This window comes from Thamnophis sirtalis, unplaced genomic scaffold (assembly GCF_051295495.1).
Source record: "Thamnophis sirtalis isolate CommonGarterSnake01/CBP01778 unplaced genomic scaffold, rThaSir2_p1.2 scaffold_10, whole genome shotgun sequence".
Taxonomy (NCBI): domain Eukaryota; kingdom Metazoa; phylum Chordata; class Lepidosauria; order Squamata; family Natricidae; genus Thamnophis; species Thamnophis sirtalis.
In genome coordinates, this window is record NW_028261390.1 from 53,498,363 (window position 1) to 53,513,413 (window position 15,051).

General features: G+C 39.7%; 1 protein-coding gene across 2 annotated transcripts in view; it reads right to left on the reverse strand.

Annotated features, from left to right (window-relative positions):
• Positions 1-295: 295 nt before the first annotated feature.
• NCAPG (non-SMC condensin I complex subunit G) overlaps positions 296-15,051 on the reverse strand; it is a 31,690-nt gene continuing 16,934 nt past the window's right edge. Inside the window, exons 12-22 of one of the 2 annotated variants that reach the window (XM_014069351.2) lie at positions 14,433-14,612; positions 13,620-13,730; positions 12,915-13,034; positions 11,197-11,406; positions 10,313-10,494; positions 8,611-8,776; positions 8,293-8,454; positions 5,295-5,436; positions 3,949-4,029; positions 2,360-2,432; positions 296-696 (exon numbers count right to left, since the gene is read on the reverse strand). In XM_014069351.2, coding sequence (XP_013924826.2) covers positions 597-696; positions 2,360-2,432; positions 3,949-4,029; positions 5,295-5,436; positions 8,293-8,454; positions 8,611-8,776; positions 10,313-10,494; positions 11,197-11,406; positions 12,915-13,034; positions 13,620-13,730; positions 14,433-14,612 — 1,527 coding nt within the window. In that variant the 3' untranslated portion in view covers positions 296-596. Of the gene's footprint in view, positions 697-2,359; positions 2,433-3,948; positions 4,030-5,267; positions 5,437-8,292; positions 8,455-8,610; positions 8,777-10,312; positions 10,495-11,196; positions 11,407-12,914; positions 13,035-13,619; positions 13,731-14,432; positions 14,613-15,051 lie in introns of both variants that reach the window. The other variant, XM_014069350.2, reaches the window with a different exon arrangement.

The window sequence follows — 15,051 nt, forward strand, 5'->3', positions numbered from 1 at the left end:
GCATCCTTCTAAACCCTCCTTGCATTACTAATACTAGTCTTTGATGGGAAGACACTAATTTAAAATGCTTACTTTTATAGTTCAAAAAGTTAGCATGCACTTTGCAATGTACTTCTGCTAGTTCATAATACATATGGCTGTTTTATTGATGCTGTTCTGTATTAGAATGATTTTCATTTTTAAATTCTTAAGGCTAAAAAGCTTCCAAACTTTTAATTGAGAGGTTGGAGGAGGGAATTTGTATAAGTCACTTTTTTGTTGAAGTAAAAATAATTTCTCTGCCATTTTAATAAATACTACGAACAATCTACAATGTTTTATTACATTTCACAAAGGACAAATTTCAAAATACGTTTACATTTTGAAAAACAAAAGTGATTTAACCATCCAAACAGCTTTTAGAGTAACAGCTTGAACTATGTATGCAATAAAAATTGGTTGTAATTAAGTATAATTCTCAAGCACACTTAATGGGCACTATTTTTTTTTTTAAAAAAATAGAGACATCTTTGTATGATATATACCACATTAAAATGATTTTATCTTTATTATTCAGCATATAAAGCAAATTTTAGTGACCATCAGATTTGGTTAACCTATTCTTTGTCTAGAAGCTTGGAGAGATCCATCTTCGCTTTTGCAAGAGCTCTTGTTTTGATTCGACGGGTTGGTTTGGAAACAGGTTGCTGAATCTCTCTGCCAGGAAGAAAAGATATTTGAGATCAATGGTTTTAAAAGGACACAAGGAGTTGTTTTTAAAAAAATTAGAAGCCACTCTCCAGCTCCTGAGTTCATTTCTGTGTGTGTGTGTGTGATGTATGTGTGTCTATACACACACACACATATAGGAAACCAAGTTCTAAATTGGTTTATAGCAGTACGTTCTGACTTGGTGGACATGCTTTTCATTGTTTTTCCAGTAAATAATAACAATTTGCTGTAGATGCTTTTTGCAACTTATTGATTGCTTAAGGACCAGGTCTAAAAGCAGTTACTTATGTTGGTATCCAATTCTAATGAAGGACCAGCTTATATTGGATTTCTCTTAGGTTTCTTACAGCAAGATGATATAAATGTAGTTATGAAAACTTCAAAGTGGTTATCTCTGCATTTTGACAATAAATTGTTCATGTTCCAATTAATTAAAGTAGCTTTATTCTGGTAGACTTAATGCCAATCCTCTCTGTAACTCCAAGGAGAACCCCATATCTAGAGCTGCAAGAAGAGGATGCATGAAGTCTAATTAGTTACATTCAGTGTCATCTTTCTGCAAGAAACTTGGCTCTCATGTGACTTGATAGATATACAGCTTACTCCATAAATTCTGTAGTTATGGAAGGTAAATGCAGATCTAAAGGCGGTTTAAGTATATTGATAATCACCTCCTGGATGTAGAGGATTTGTTTTAAGATTAAAGTGTAACTGTTCAAGCAACATTCAAACCTTTCCTTTCCCTAATTTACTCAAAATTATACATACATTTTATAATTACATTTCTGTCTAGTCTCATTAATAGATTGACATTTTTTGACAAACCTTTAAAACCGTAAAAGAATGTGCTTGATAGTTACCAGATTGGGTTTTATGGGAGCTAGTCCCTTCTCCAAAAAAATAAAATAAAATGATAATATCAAAATAGATAAGTGGAAAGAGCCCATCTGCAGATCTTTTCACTATTTATCTTAATTTTCACCTGAGCACACTTTATTTTACTTTCTCTCCATGAGAAGTTGTCACCACCACCTTCTTCCCATTAACACAGTTCCCACTCCTGCCCCCACTCCTTCAGCTGCTTTGGACATTAGCCTCCTGCCTGAGCTTTTTATCATGGCTAATCAGCCAAGGGAGCAGATTAGCCACAGGCAGTCAAATTTAGTCCTGCATCCAGATGGCACTGAGGGGAAGAAACAATATCCAATTAAATAGTCCTATTTGATGCTACCTAATGTTCTTCAATAAATTAACCCATTGAACTTTGCTATCACTCTACAGAAAAAATGTATAGATTTACATACTGTATGTATACTTATGTGCAAATGACCATTCAGTTTACTACAGGACAGTACTTAATGTCAGGTGCAAGAAACCAGAAAGCACTGTGTTTATTCCATGTAAACTATACACAAGAATCTAATCTACTAATGGGCATGAGAAATTAGTGCCAGGTCAATGGACTTCTTCAAGAGACTTAGGTCTCTTTTGAGGTTGTAGGGATGTGTTTGACCTCCACCCTCAGATTCAGTCTGGACATCTACACTAAATAACCCAATATAACTTTTTAATCACAAAGACAGGAGAAAATTGAAAGCATATGTCTAATCCTAACAGCAGGAATTATCAGATAACTCAAGGAAATTACCTGTCACTTTCAGATCCTTTAGTTCTAGAGCGCCCACTTTGCTGCTCAGTCTGCACTTCTATTTTTCTCAGACCTAAAAGGGATACACAACGCATACATGTCAATGTTTTAAACCATGAACCCATAATTTCTTTAGAGGTGTTTCACAGAAAGCTGCACCTTAGCATTTTCATGCCAAACCAATCTTATTTCATTCTTGGACAAAGTGACTAAATTAGTAGACCAGCAAAATACTGTGCACATAGTATATTTAGACTTCAGCAAGGCATTTGACAAAATAGGCAACAACCTACTTTATTAACAGAATAACAGAGGGCAGGACAAGAAACAGTGGATGGAAACTAATGAAGGAGACAAGCAACCTGGAATTAAGGAGACACTTCCTAACAGTGAGGACAATTAACCAGTGGAACAGCTTGCCTTCAGATGTTGCAGGTGCTTTATCACTGGAGGTTTTTAAGAAGACAGTGGACAGTCACTTGTCTGAAATGGTATAGGGTCTCCTGCTTGAGCAGGGGGTTGAGCTAGAAGACCTGCAAGGTCCCTTCCAGTTCAATTCTGATTCCAGTTCCCTCTACCCGCAATGAATCTCCTAAGTGCCCAGTGTTATTGGATGTATCTCCTGAAAATTCAGGTAGTCTTCAATTCATGAACACAATTGGGACCGGAATTATTGTTGTAAGTTGGTACTCTTAGTCAGAGAGTCCATATTGCAACAAAAAGCAAGACACTGCACTTGAAGAGAAAGCCACTTCAGTAAAGTCAAAATAGTCCCAAAACTGAGTGTCCATGTTTTTTAGTTCAGCGTATACATACACTCACATATGGCCTTTCTTTAGCCAGAAAAACACTTACCGTATATACTCGAGTATAGGCCGACCCAAATATAAGCCGAGGTACCTAATTTTACCACAAAAAACTGGAAAAGTTATTGACTCGAGTATAAGCCTGGGTGGGAAATGCAGCAGCTACCGGTAAATTTCAAAAATAAAAATAGATACCAATAATGTTTTTGAATATTTATTTCAAAGAAAAACAGTAAACTAGCGGTGTATTCAATGAAATACTTCACTCACCTCATGATGCTGATGTCCCGCTGTGATGATGATGTCCCGTGCAGCCGCGGGAGCGATGTCCCGCCTCCTATGACACACGGCACAGTGATTCCTATCATTGGATCACTGTACCAGAGGAGGTGGGACATCGCTATGTGGCTGCTTGCCATAACAAGGAGGAGGTGGGACATCGTTGCAGAGCGGCAGGAGGGGGAGGAAGGGGAATCGTAAGACAGCCCTGCATTACATTAGAACGTGAGGAGGGGGGATGGTGCGGTGTGCGCTGTGCGGCAAACTGACACAGAGGGAGGGGAAACTCACAGGGGCACTGGGCCATTCACGAGTGTCACCCAGCGGCATGGCCCCGCCCCTTTTCTCCTCCATTTCGGGCAAATTTTTCACTGACTCGAGTATAAGCCGAGGCGGCTTTTTTCAGCCCAAAAAGTGGGCTGAAAAACTAGGCTTATACTCGAGTATATACAGTATGAGAAAGCTTTACAAAACAAAACTGTATTTGTTTCAGAGGATTATTACCTTTTGTTGCTCTGTTTCTTGAAGATCTTGGCTTTAGAGGTGTGTTCTCTGTGTCTTCAGTAGGAGTGATTACTTTATCACCTATTTAGGACAACATATCATCAAACAACTTGAACAAGGTTAATGCCCATGTTGCTATTCTAATCAGAGCATCTTATGCTAATTATAATGCAGAACATAGCTCCTGATTTTGGGAATGCAAATACAAGGAAATTCCTCCCTTCCACTAGCTTCTGAGACAAGGGCACCAATCAAGGCTAAGTGAGTCATTTGAAGTTATTCAGAGTACTATACCTCTTCTAATATCAAGGAAAACATAGCATTTGCAGTCTGCACAAATTATTCTGTTAACTAAAAGAATAGCAACCATATTCCTAGTCAGCAACTTCAGAACAACCCCACTGAGTTCATCACTGTGTGTTGAACCAGGGGGATTGGCGGAGAGGCACACAAATATATGAATGAATGAAAGAATCTGTTCCACCTCCATCTAAACAACCTATTTCCCAAGCTACATATGAGTCAATGACTCTGTAAGGGCCTGCCTCTCTCTCCTGTTCAAAAAAGACAATGCAATGCAAGACAATGCAAAGCAGGGTCTGAGTTCCTCCCAGACAATTCCATTAGCATAAAGTGGTTAGAAACCCCCCCCCTCTCAGTTTGATGTTGAATGAGCCAATCCACAGATGTGAAGATATGATTGTCCTGAGAAAGAGATGAGTCGTTCCCATGCGTTTCTTCTGTGAGGCTTCCAAACTTGAGAGAAAACAGATGGCCCTCCCCACTTGTACATACCCCAAGGTAAATCAAAGCATAGGGCAGAATACTGACAGGGTAAAAGTTATAAACGAGGGAATTACAGGATACATGGGAAAACAGAATGAGAGCAATATAAGTAAAAGAATCCGGGGTCCCCTCCCCACTTGAATGGCAGTATAAGGATCTGACAGACTTCTTGAGTAAAAATGACTCTCCCCCTCCCCTCACTTAAAAGAAGCATAACAGTGATTATGTGTTTAACAATCCTGGAGGACAGGCTTCAGGACAACCACTAAAGAAGGGACAGAAGTGAAACATACCTGAACTAGGGCTTCCAGTCCTAATATTCAGGGCAACATATTAATGCCAACATAAAAGTCATCCATGAATTTACATAAGGGTATTATGCAAAAACTGAGTAATCAGTTAAGTAATTGAGTAATTCCATCTTTGGAATACAACCATAACACACCCTTCTCTCCCATACCCCATTTCCCGCCCTATCTAGAGGTTATCCTCTAAAGAATTCAAAAAAGTACAGTATGTATGTTCTCTGTTACCTTCCTCATTCTGGTCAGTGGACGTACATGATTTATTGCAGTCCAAATTGTTTTCAGCTACTTCTGCAGTGTCTTTTTCTTTTGAAACATGTCCATCAACAGGGCTTTCTTTGTTTAAATTGTTCTTCACTTTTTCAACCATTTTTAAAGACACTTTATCTTTTACTTTCTGTAATAGAGAAGTAAAGAACAGCTTATTTAGAAGTGGGCATTTGTTGATCCTAGACATGTGTTGATGCTGGAATTGAATGTTGGGCTAAGAAGTTCATTAAAAAATAGAAAGGCAAATAATCTCTCTCTATGAATAGTATATTACTGCAAATAACATGAGATTATTTTATTAATATTTGAAAACCACAGAAATCACTCAAAACTGATCTTGGAATCTGTGAAATATTGTCAGAGGCTGTTAAGAAATAAATATGATTCCCCATTAAAGATTTAGAGGTTTTTCATGTGATTCTCTGACTTTTCAAACTGAGAGTAGGAACTGGGGGGAGGGGGGGGCTGCAAGCAAATTTGAATGGGATGGGTTGAAGCAGCTCTTGGCCAGCAGCAACCCCTTCGGCCCATAGAAAGGGAGTCAAGAATCCAGCAACTATGGCTTCTGTCTCTCTCTCTCAACTCCTCCCTCCAAAAGTTTTGCAGGGATCTCAACACCATTAAGTCCAAAGACCACTCCACATTGCCTCTAAAGGATAGGCACAGGAGAAGAGTTTTCAATAAAGTGCTTGGCACTTAGGCTCACTCAAGTTCTCCTCCACTCATTCTGACAAATTCCCCAAGAGATAGCAGGATAAGGAAGAGGATGAGAAGAGGAAGATAACAACATAGAAGGCTAACAAGACTACACAGGTGTCCATACGGATTGGGGAGGAGCTCAAAAGAGTCAAGGTGGACTCTGCTGCAAAACACCCAGATCTTTAGAATCAGGCCAAAAGAAACTGAGAACTGACACTGAAGTAAGTGCCCCTATTTCTTCATTTAGCACTGTGATGGTGAACCTATGGCATGCATGCCAGACGTGGCACACAGAGCCCTCTCTGTGGGCACACTTAGTCGCCCCAGCCCCAAGCGTGTTTCTCCATCGTGTTTCACTCAAATCAATTCCAACTTCTCACGAAAGAAAAAGATCTCACGAAGTTGGAATTGAGTTAACTTTTTCACTCACACGCTTCAACAATGGGGGAAACGGGGGTCCCGTCCTCCTCCTGAAGCCCATTATGATGCCGTCATCTCAGCAAGAAAAAGCAGTTTCTTTTCCTGCAGAGTTGGCTGTGTTGGGATGCCCTGCCTTCCCACCAGCCAGCTGAGCATGGGTGTGCTGCTCCTGGGCTCGTTGGCCTTCAGACGTCATTCCTACCACCCATCATCAGATCAGGGGTTCCCTCCACCCCCATGGGAGGTGGGGGGGGGAGAAATAGAGAGGGAGGGAAAGAGAAATGATATTACAAAAGTTTATCTTTTTTATTGTTGCTAAACCTAATGTTCCAAAAGCAGAAAAGGTCACCCCAAAGGAGTCATTGAGAGCTGAATGCCAAGAGGCACGGATTTCCTCTGCCTTCTGCATTCCCACCCCACAGTAAAGGAAACCAAATGGGCCGGGGTCTCCCCGCTAAGCATCCCCGCCAAGCCCACTTACAAACTACACCAAGTACAACTCCAAATGTTCAGCTCGCATGCCCCTCTTGGCCAGTGCTAGCACCACAGCAAGGAAGGTGCACACCCTGCCTGCTCCGCTCTCACTGGCCAGAGGTGGGGCTCCACGATGACGGCCCAGCCAGAGCACAATGTTTGTTTGCTTGCTGGTTGCATCCAAGGAGACAGCTGCACTCAGGCTGTCCGGGGCCCCACCACGGGGGGGGGGGGGAGGAGAGAGGGGTCTCCCCAACAGGATCCAAGTTGGAGTTGCCTTATTTTGTGTGGATCTCTAATGTTTGGCTTTGTCTGCCAAGGCTCCACTCCCCTTCCACAGCCCAGGTGGTTGGATTCACACAACACCTGAAGCTGGACAGGACAGCATAGATAGATGAATGGATGGATGGATAGACAGACAAGACACACACACACAGAGAGAGAGAGAGAGAGAGAGAGAGAGAGATATAAAGAGAGGGAGGGAAAAAGAGAGAGAGAAACAGAGTCAAAGAGAGAGAGAGTGAGGGAGGGTAAGAAAGACAGAAAGGGGGGGAGAAAGGGGGCAGGGAAAGAAAAAAGGGGGGAGGGAAAGAAAGAGAAAGACGGGGAAAGAGAGAGAAGGGGGGGAAAGAGTGAAATGATATTACAAAGGTTTTTCTTTTTTATTGTCACTAAACATAATGTTTCAAAAGCAGAAAAAATGAAGGGGCATAAAAGTGCATTTATCATGTTTGTCAGTACAGTTAGCTGAACTCTACATTGTTTATCATGATTTTAGGTAGTAAACCCTCATTATTCAGGTTAAATTGTCATGTTGGCACTTTGTGATAAATAAGTGAGTGTTGGGTTGCAGTTTGGGCACTTGGTCTCTAAAAGGTTCACCATCACTGATTTAGAATCATGGAAGAGGGAAGGGTAATGTCTACCTAAACCTGCATTGAGGATGCATCCTATAGGAAATGACTAAATTAATCTGACCTCTTTTTCTTCCCTCATCATTCCCTTTTTATCATCATTTATTCACAGTGATGCATTAATTTCCCAGGGTGTTCTGGCTGGTGACTTCTAATGTGACGTCTAGCATATTGATAAATGAACTTCAAACAAATTTATTTATTATTTTACAGGATCATGGCACCACAATGTTTGATTAACCCTGGCTTCAGGGTTTTTCCTCAGAAGAAGTTAGAAGATAAGGAAACCTGATGGCCAAAGAAAGATAATTTTTAATTCTTAGCTTTCGCAAACTCAGGTTTTTGGAGAATGGAAACATTAAATAACGGGCAAATAATGTTTCTTCTCACACACTCTGATACCCTAAGACATGTCTCAGAAATTTTACAAGAAACCCACTAAATCTGTGTTTGTGTATCATTAGGCTATGGCTTACCACAAGAATATCCTCCAATAAATCCATGAGGTCATTTGTGAAATCCTTACTGAATTCTAAGGAACAGAGAGCTTTTGCGTATATCCGGACATCTGGCGCACTTGGATCCGTCAAAATTTCATTGCATATTTTCAGCGCTAAATTATCATGAACGGTCAAACCCTGAAAAAGTCATTACAATATGCTAATTATCCAAATATACATTGTCCACAATTTCAACAAAAGTATTACTGCAAGGAGGCGGCTTTAACCCAGATTTTGAGGGCTTTCTAATCTTCGATCAAACAAAACAGCCTCCTCACATACGATTTACCTTACCTGGCAGTTCTGAAAGCGTTGATTCAACCCACTGGGCCTTGTTAGATCCACCAGAAGTTCAGCAACATTAGCTACATCAATCTCTGACAATGGTGATGAAGCTGGAGCATTAAATAATATTTGCAACGTTGGAAGAAAAGCTTCTTCAAAGTATTCCTGATTAGTTCTGCATTTTTAAAATGTAACAGGTGAGGCCTTAACATAACACAGCATCAAATGCACCCAACAGCATCAATTTCCAACTAACATAAGAGAAACCAACTCTATGTTCAGATGAAAAAATAAGGTCTCTTGTGAATGTGGCATAAGATGCAAATGACAGCATAGAGCATAAAGATAGTCTAATATTCTAAGAACAGTAATTAATATAAATCTTACTGTTGTTCTTCTGCTTTTTTATAGCATATGGTATACAGATACCTAACAGCCTTACAAACTAAACCACAGTAAGCTGCTCATGTAAAAAACATTTAGAAGCATCTGTACGATAAGATTGATGTACACACAGTAAAAAATCAACAAAGATTATGTTTAAGAAAATATATAGCAAATCACATGGTTAAGCAGTTGTTATTAATACAAATTTAAAAACTTCACCATTTTTTTTTCTTTTTAATTAAGTTCACTTTGAGGTATTTAAAATACAGGTAGTCCTCATTTTACAACCACAATTGAGCCCAAAACTTTTGTTGCTAAGCCAGACAGTTAAGTGAATTTTGCTCATTTTACAACTTTTCTTGCCACAGTTAAGTGAATCACTGGAGTTGTTAAGTTAGTAACACAGTTGTTAAGTGAATCTGGCTTTCCCATTGGCTTTGCTAGTCAGAAGATGTCACCTCGAGGCTGGATTATTGTAACGCGCTCTACATGGGGCTACCCTTGAAAAGCGTTCAGAGACTGCAGTTAGTTCAGAATGTGGCCGCGCGGGTGATAGTGGGTGTGCCAAGGTACACCCACGTTACACCTATCCTCCATGAGCTGCACTGGCTACCTATTGGTCTCCGGACTCAATTCAAGGTGTTGGTTATCACCTTTAAAGCCCTACATGGTTTAGGGCCAGGATACCTTCGAGACCGCCTCCTGAGACATACCTCCCAGCGACCAGTAAGATCCCATAGATTGGGCCTCTTTCGGGTGCCGTCGGCCAAACAATGTCGGCTGGTGGGCCCTCAGAGGAGAGCCTTCTCGGTGGCTGCTCCGACTCTTTGGAACCAGCTCCCCCTGGAAATCTGGACCATACCCACTCTGATGACCTTCAGAAAAGCCGTAAAAACTTGGCTGTTCCGGCAGGCCTGGGGCTGTTGACCTCACTGTTGAGGTCCGGCCCCGACTAGAATGAATTTATGAGGGATGACTGTTGTTTTAAATTGTATTGTTGTTATGTTCTTTTTATATTTTCTTGTAAGCCGCCCGGAGTCCTTTGGGATTGGGCGGCATATAAAAGCTTTAAATAATAATAATAATAAAAATAAAAGGTGATCACATGACACTGCAACTGTCATAAATATTAATCAGTTACCAAGTGTCTGAATTTTGATCACATCACCATGGGAATGCTGCAATGGTCATAAGGGTGAAAAATGGTCATAAGTTACTTTTTTTAGTGTCGTGGGAACTTCAGTCACTAAATGAACTGTTGCAAGTCGAGGACTACCTGTATAGAAAAAGAAACTACAGACATATCCATATACACAGACTATACCTATTTGAATATGCAAATAAAGGGAAAAAAACTCCCAAGGCATGTCGGAGACGTATATCCTCTTCTGTCACTGGATTATACCACAACAAAACCAATCGAGAAAGAAGCTTAGCACTGATTAGCCGGCCAGAAAATATGAGCTTCACCAGTCCCTCGGCAGCTTCGGTTCTAAGTTCTGAAACCTGGAGAAGAGATTTAAACAAGTGTATTCCAGTAATTATTCCACAGGAAATTGGAGCTGCAACATCTACCCTAAGTTTCATTCTGCAAGACTGCATTTACAGATAGTCCTCAACTTACAACCACAATTGAGCCCCAAATTTTCATTGCTAAGCAAGACAATTGTTAAGTGAGTTTTGCTCCATTTTACAACCGTTTTTGCCACAGTTATTAAGCAAATCACTGCAGTTGTTAAATGAATCATGTGGCCGTTAGGCAAATCTGGCTTCCCCGAGACTATGGTTGTTGGAAGCTGGATGGGAAGGTCACAAATGGCAATCACATGACCCCGGGACATTGCAACTATCAAATACATGTCAATTGTCAATTGCCAATTGCTCGAATTCTGATCATGTGACCATGGGGATGTTGCAATTTAAGTATGAAAACAAATCATAAGTCACTTTTTTCAGTGCCACTATACCTCTGATTGGTCACTAGAAGTTGTTAATCTGAAGCAATTAAAAAGGCTCTCATGACTATTTCATCATGTCTCTCATCAGATGAGTGATGTATAACTGACATTGTTAGCATTCTTAGTTTTTTTCATGCATTTTTTATGTTGCTGGTGCCAGTCAGGGAAATATTTTGCTCAAGTTTTCTCTTTATATTCTTCCACACATGAAATTAAAATTTACATCCATATTTGCTAGTTTCAATCATACCTCACTATCGAGAAACCCAGAAAGAAGCTGAAGAAGATTGTGAGTGGTAGCTGTTTCTTCTTCTGTTTCCTTAGTTTTCTCACTCTCATTTTCTTCATTTCCAGTTTGAACTTTTCTGTCTTTGAATGGTTCTATTCCAAATATCATTACCTGGTCAAACAGTGCCTTTAAAGCACTCAATTTTACCTTCGTTTCATCAATTTGCAATACCTGAATAGGATTAGAAAGAGCAAACAGAACCTATGAATTCATATAATTTAAACTATATTTCATTGGTTGAGCAATTTAAAAAAAGTCACTTTGACCCTTGCCTTTTCTTGGACTCTTTAAAACAGTTCAAAATGGGCTACAAATCTGAAGTTGACAAATGGCCTTCTCAAAATCTGCATGTTCCTTCAAACATGCAATCAAGACAGAAGTAAAATAGCCAATTTCTCGTGAAATGTAAAAATTGAAGATTGAAACTGAAGCAGGAGATTTCTGATACACATGGAGCTTCCATGTGTTTCAATACTCCACCCACAGACCCTCAAACTAGCCCAGAACTGGGCAGTCAGCATTTGGTCATACTGCCAAGAAATGTTGGCAGCAGTATGGCTATCTGGAAAGTTATTTCAGAATAGAAATTGGAGTTTTATCTTTCTTCTTCTATTCCCATCCTTAGCCTTCCCCCCACCTCACATCTTTTTCAGCTGTTTCCCAATCAACCCCTTCTGCAGCTTCAAACTGGTTGAGGGACCAAGTCACATCCCCAACCCTAGGAAACTACTCTACCTTATATTACACCCTCCAGAAGAATGCCATTCTACCATGGATATAGGACAGGTGTTTCCAAACTTGACAACTTTTAAGACTTGGGGACTTCAGCTCCCAAAATTCAGTTCTGAGAAAAGTCCATAAGTCTTAAAGTTGCCAAATTTGGAGACCCCTGATGTAGGACAATGGAAAGAAATGTTTCCAATGTTTCAAGTCCAACATTCAGAACATCAGGCCTTGAATAGATGCTGATATTACAATGGAAAAGTATGAGTCTGCATATAATTTATTTTAAACAGAATGTGAAAGTGAGAAGATAGGAAATGAAGACCACAGCTGTTTGCAGCAATATGGAATGACAGCATTGGTGGTCCAGGTTTGCCTTCTTTTTAGTTAGAGGTTTTACTTCCCAGTTATAGTTTCCATCAAGATCACTACATAGAACTTGTGGCTAATTGTAAATGGCAAGTATTTTCTATTCCTCTGCAGCCTACTCATCCACTTGCCCTCTTAGCACAGTATAAAGCAACACTGGACCTTCTTTAAAATTCCAGGATGCCAACGTAGTGGCTCCCATCTACATGTGACAGACCTCTCAATCCAGAGAGGGAAGAAGTGTGAGAAAGAGACTCCAAGTAACTTCCCTTTAATTACGATAAGTTGGATAGGTGTTAGGTTTTAAAGAGTCTGGTATACCAGAGTCTCCTAGCAACAAAGATCTTTCCAAGGTACTAATGTTTGGCTTAATTCGTCATCTTTACAGGACCTGACACTGAACTTGAAAGTCAACCAAATGCCAAATGGTATGTATGCCTATTGAAAGCAAAGTGGAGTTTCTCTGGGCCCCCTTCACATATTTTACTACTCTTTTGGACTCAAGAATACCTGTGGCAACAGGAACTCTTTTTTCTCAGGGTTCCCAAAGTCTATCAGACATTTCATGAGAAATGAAACCTACTTACCTGCAACAGCAAAGTGAGGTGCTGACTTGCAAACTCCTTGCTCTGCAGGCCACAACAGCCCAAGCACAGCACCGCCATGTTTCGCACAGCAGGATGGATATTAGTAATTCCTGGAATTATCTAGAAGAACAAACATAGTAAGACATATTGATCAGAAGAGAACCTTGTAGCTGCTTGCTTGCTAAGATATATTGGTAACTGAAGAGACCAGGGTAACCAAAAGGGATGTTTAAAAAGCCAGGATGGCCAACCTCCTAACCTCCCCTTGAGGATGTTTTTGCAAACAAAAAAGCATGAACTGATTTTAACAAACGCTCACATTGGTGGTCAAGTAGACAGATGGGTTGCTCAGATTTGTTTGAAAGAACTATATAGGAAAAGGACACAATCTAACTTCATAAATGGAAAAATAGTGAATCTCTAACTGATATAAAACCTGGAACTGCACAGAAATTAAAACTGATTCCATGTGCAATCCAATGGAGGGCTGAAGTAGAAAAGCTGTTTGAGGTGCCTGCAAGGTGAAATTCTATCCAGTTCAAATAAATTCATTTTTGCTGTCTTTTGTGGATATACATTGCACAATAGAATGCAGAACAAGAATAGCTACCTGAAATAGAAAAAAGTATTTGAGACCACATATACCTGCTCCTGCTCAGCACAGATCTTCTATATTGTGATACATATCATAAGGTTACCACATACCAGGGATTCAATTATTCCATCCAACGTAGGTCCTAACCCTTTGGAAAGTGAGATCTGCTTCAGAAGTTGGTTGCACATCATCAAACACTTCAGAAGTGTTTCTGGATCACTCTTTTAAAATAAAAGCATCATAATTTAGTTCAGGATTTTGGTCCGCCCAAATATCTACAATGCTTTCTAATAACCAAGAACAAAACGAGCAGCATTCAACAGAATTAACAATTTGTTTCTACAGGAAATCAAGCAAAATTTGATCCTATATTTATCAGTGACTCGAACTGAAGAAGATGATCTGCTCAATCAATGGCCCATCTTAAGATCCTTTCTAGTTGTAGATTGTTCCAAAGTAGCAGCCTCCTTCCAGCAACTATCACTCCAATTCCCGTATTTCACATCTAGTTTTATTTTGCAATGATTTTGATTTTTTTCCCCTAGCCCTTCTACATGAGAAATAGTCCATGTGTAGAAAACTATATTTTTTACATAGGTAGATACAGAAATATTCTGGATCATTTCTTTTTTTAATAGGGGGCACTAGCATCAGAGGTCATAGCAGGATTTTCAGGTTTCTCTTCCTGTGGAATCCTTGCTGTTTTCTGAGTTTGATTGTTTTCTTCAAGCATTTCATTACCCAACGAAGTAATATCGTCAGTCCTCAGTTCAAGTCCGAACTACAAATATTCTCTATTCTATTCCTCTTCTAAAAAGCCATTTCAAACACAGTTTGAAAAAAGTCATTTTATCACACACACAGTTCTTAACATGTAAATGTGAAAAAACTGTAAAGACTAGAGCAAGTGTAAAATACAGAACCTTTTCCACGGATATCTCTTTAGTTTCGGATTCTTCCGCCTCTTTCAACAAGCCACTCTTTATACCTTCTAGCTCTATAATCCTCTCCTTTAACACAGAAGCATGGCTGAAGTCTTGCGTGGCTATGCACTTCTCCAGAGTATCCCTTGCTTCCATGAGTTTCACTTTTATTTCTGCCAGCTTAAAAAAACAAAACAGAAATTATGCCCTGGAGATACTGGGTATTATATTATGGCTTCTACAAAAAGTAGACATCCCAATCACCCTGACTGCTGATTCCTGCATGCACCCCATTTTCTTGACAGTGGCAATGAATTCTGTCATTGTCTACTTGCAAAAAGTATTTTTTGTCTTTCCAATCTAGTCCATAATTTTGGAATTTTCTGGTCTCCCATGCTCATATCAAAAGAGCTAGATGCTTCTCAGTTCCTGAAATCAACTAAGGTGGGATAAATCCTGCTACCTCATCAGAATCTGGAATTAACAACCTCTACTGGTATGAAATCTATGCAACATGAATATTAAAAATACCATCATTTCACACGACTTTGTGCTTCTCTCAATGAAAATAGTCTTTTGAAATACTTTGTGAGATGTAAAGTACCATACAATAAAAATA